This window comes from Meleagris gallopavo, unplaced genomic scaffold, assembly GCF_000146605.3.
Source record: "Meleagris gallopavo isolate NT-WF06-2002-E0010 breed Aviagen turkey brand Nicholas breeding stock unplaced genomic scaffold, Turkey_5.1 ChrUn_random_7180001957369, whole genome shotgun sequence".
NCBI classification, from domain to species: domain Eukaryota; kingdom Metazoa; phylum Chordata; class Aves; order Galliformes; family Phasianidae; genus Meleagris; species Meleagris gallopavo.
In genome coordinates, this window is record NW_011217633.1 from 36,751 (window position 1) to 39,263 (window position 2,513).

Sequence of the window (2,513 nt, forward strand, 5' to 3'; positions counted from 1 at the left end):
CGGGGGGGTCCAATGGCCCCACCTTCACCTACACGTTCCGCGGGGACCCCCACGCCATGTTCGCCGAGTTCTTCGACGGCCGAAACCCCTTCGATACGTTCTTTGTGCAGCGCAACGGCGACGAGGAGATGGACATCGACGATGCTTTCACCACCTTTCACATGGGGGGGTTTGGGAACATCAGTTTCCCCGCGCCGGGGGGGGCAGGACGGCGTGTGCCGTAAGCAGGACCCCCCAGTGCTGTACGACCTGAGGGTTTCTCTGGAGGAGATCTACACGGGCTGCACCAAGAAGATGAAGATCTCTCACAAACGTCTGAATCCCGACGGGAAGACGGTGCGCAACGAGGACAAAATCCTGAGCATCGAGGTGAAGCGGGGCTGGAAGGAGGGCACCAAAATCACCTTTCCCAAAGAAGGGGATCAAACCCCCAACAACATCCCCGCCGACATCGTTTTTGTTGTCAAAGATAAACCCCACAGCATTTTTCGCCGTGAGGGCTCTGATATCATCTACCCGGCCAAGATCAGCCTGCGGGAGGTGAGTGCTGGGGGGGGAAGGGGGGAGAGTTTGTGATGTTCTGGGGGGGGTTGGGGGTTTCTGCGTGCTGACCCGCTCTCTGTGCTCCATATCCAGGCGCTGTGTGGCTGCACAGTGAACACCCCGACGCTGGACGGCCGCACCATCCCCATGGTTTTTAAGGACGTGCTGAAACCCGGTGTCAAACGGCGCATCCCCGGCGAGGGGCTCCCGTACCCCAAAAGCCCCGAGCAACGAGGAGACCTCATCATTGAGTTCGAGGTCAAATTCCCTGACAGGATCCCTCCCTCCTCCAAAACCATCCTGGAGCAGATCCTGCCCGTCTAGCGGCTTTGGGGTGGACTTTTGGGGACGTTTGGTTTTGAGATTCTCTTCCTTTTTTTGTGGGCTGGGGGACCAGGCTGATGCTTTGGGGCACGTGGTGGAGAGAGGCTTGGGATGGTCTCATCCAACTGGGTGGGGCTCCCCAAAAAATGCTCCCATGGGGTCTCCCACGCATTGGGCACTGATTTGTCACCTTTTCACTGCTGCTTGCGGTGCTGGGGAGTGCAGTGTCACCTTCCATCATCTCTCCGGGGAGGGGACGGCGCTGTGCCCTCCTGTGACCATCTGTGGGTGACAAAGGTCACACTGTCACCTTCTCTCCACCACCTCCATCTGCTGAGGACCAAAGCGTGACCCCACCTCCCCCCCCCCTGCTTTACTGCCATCTCTGTGTGCTGGGACCAAAGCGTGACATCCCTGACCCTGTGTGAGGGTGACAGGGATGGGGCTGTGACCTCATTACTGCTGTCTGGGGGTGACAAAAAGCGCAGTGTGTCCTCAGCACCATCTGTACCCATGGGGACCTCCCAGCTGTCCATGGGGGGCAGGGACTGCAGCGTCCCCACCATCTCTGCCTCCTGGGGACTGCAGTGTGACTGCCACAGCTGCCTGTGGGTGACAGAGACCGCTGCGTCACCTCCTGAGCACCTCTGTGTGTTGGGACCACAGTGAGAGCCCCACAACTCACCTGCAGAAACCACCTTGTCACCTCCTCAATGCCATCTCCATCTGTTGGGACCACAGTGTGACCTGCACAACTGCTTATGGGTGACAGAGCCTGCTGTGTCACCTCAATGCCATCTCCATGTTTGGGGACTACAGTCTGATCTCCGTAAGCATCTACAGATGACAGGGGCCACCATGTCACCTGGTGACCATCTCTGTGTGCTGGGGACCACAGTCTGATCTCCACAACCATTGATGGGCGACAGAAACCACCACGTCACCTCAGTGCCATCTCCATCCTTTGGGACCACAGTATGACCTCCACTACTGCCTACAGGTGACAGGGAGCACCGTGTCACCTCCTGATAACCATCTCTGTTGGGACCACAGTGTGACCTCCAGCTGCCTACAGGTGACAAAGACCACTGTGTCACCTCCTGATCACCACCTCTTGTGTGTTGGGGACCACCGTTTGATCTCCACAACCATTTTCAGGTGGCAGGGACCACTGTGTCACCTCCTCAATGCCATCTCCATCTGTTGGGACCACAGCGTGGACCCCTGCCACCGTCCGTGGGTGAAACAGTCTGTTCTCACTGACATCTCTGTGGTTGTGGAGGACCCAATGCATCTTCCCCACCCTGAGCTGTCCCCACACCATCCTGGGGGCTCCTGTCCCCTTCCCATGGGGTGGCACCATGAGGGTGGGAAAGGGGTGTCCTTTCCCCCCACCCCGGGGTGCTCCGGGTGTTCCCTTCTTATCCTTTGGGATAAAAACAACCAGAAAAAGGTCTGTTCCTGGAACAGGAGCGTGCACACTGTACAGATATATTATTTTTTTTTTTGTATAAAATGCTGTATAGTTCTGTGTAATTAGTAAAAAGTGGCTGAAGCAGGCCTGGCTGTGTGGTTTTTTTTTGTTTGGGGTGGGCCGGGGAGGGGGGAGAATAAAGCTTCAAGTCCTGGGATCTCAGTAAAATGCT

General features: G+C 57.0%; 1 protein-coding gene across 1 annotated transcript in view; it reads left to right on the forward strand.

The window, feature by feature from the left end:
- Nucleotides 1-2,427, forward strand: part of DNAJB1 (DnaJ heat shock protein family (Hsp40) member B1) — a 3,746-nt gene extending 1,319 nt beyond the window's left edge. The window contains 3 exon segments of the mRNA XM_010728309.3: nt 1-187; nt 189-540; nt 637-2,427. The exon segment at nt 1-187 is cut by the window's left edge and continues 37 nt beyond it. Of these exon segments, the coding sequence (XP_010726611.1) occupies nt 1-187; nt 189-540; nt 637-867 (770 nt within the window). The 3' untranslated portion in view covers nt 868-2,427.
- Nucleotides 2,428-2,513: the final 86 nt, after the last annotated feature.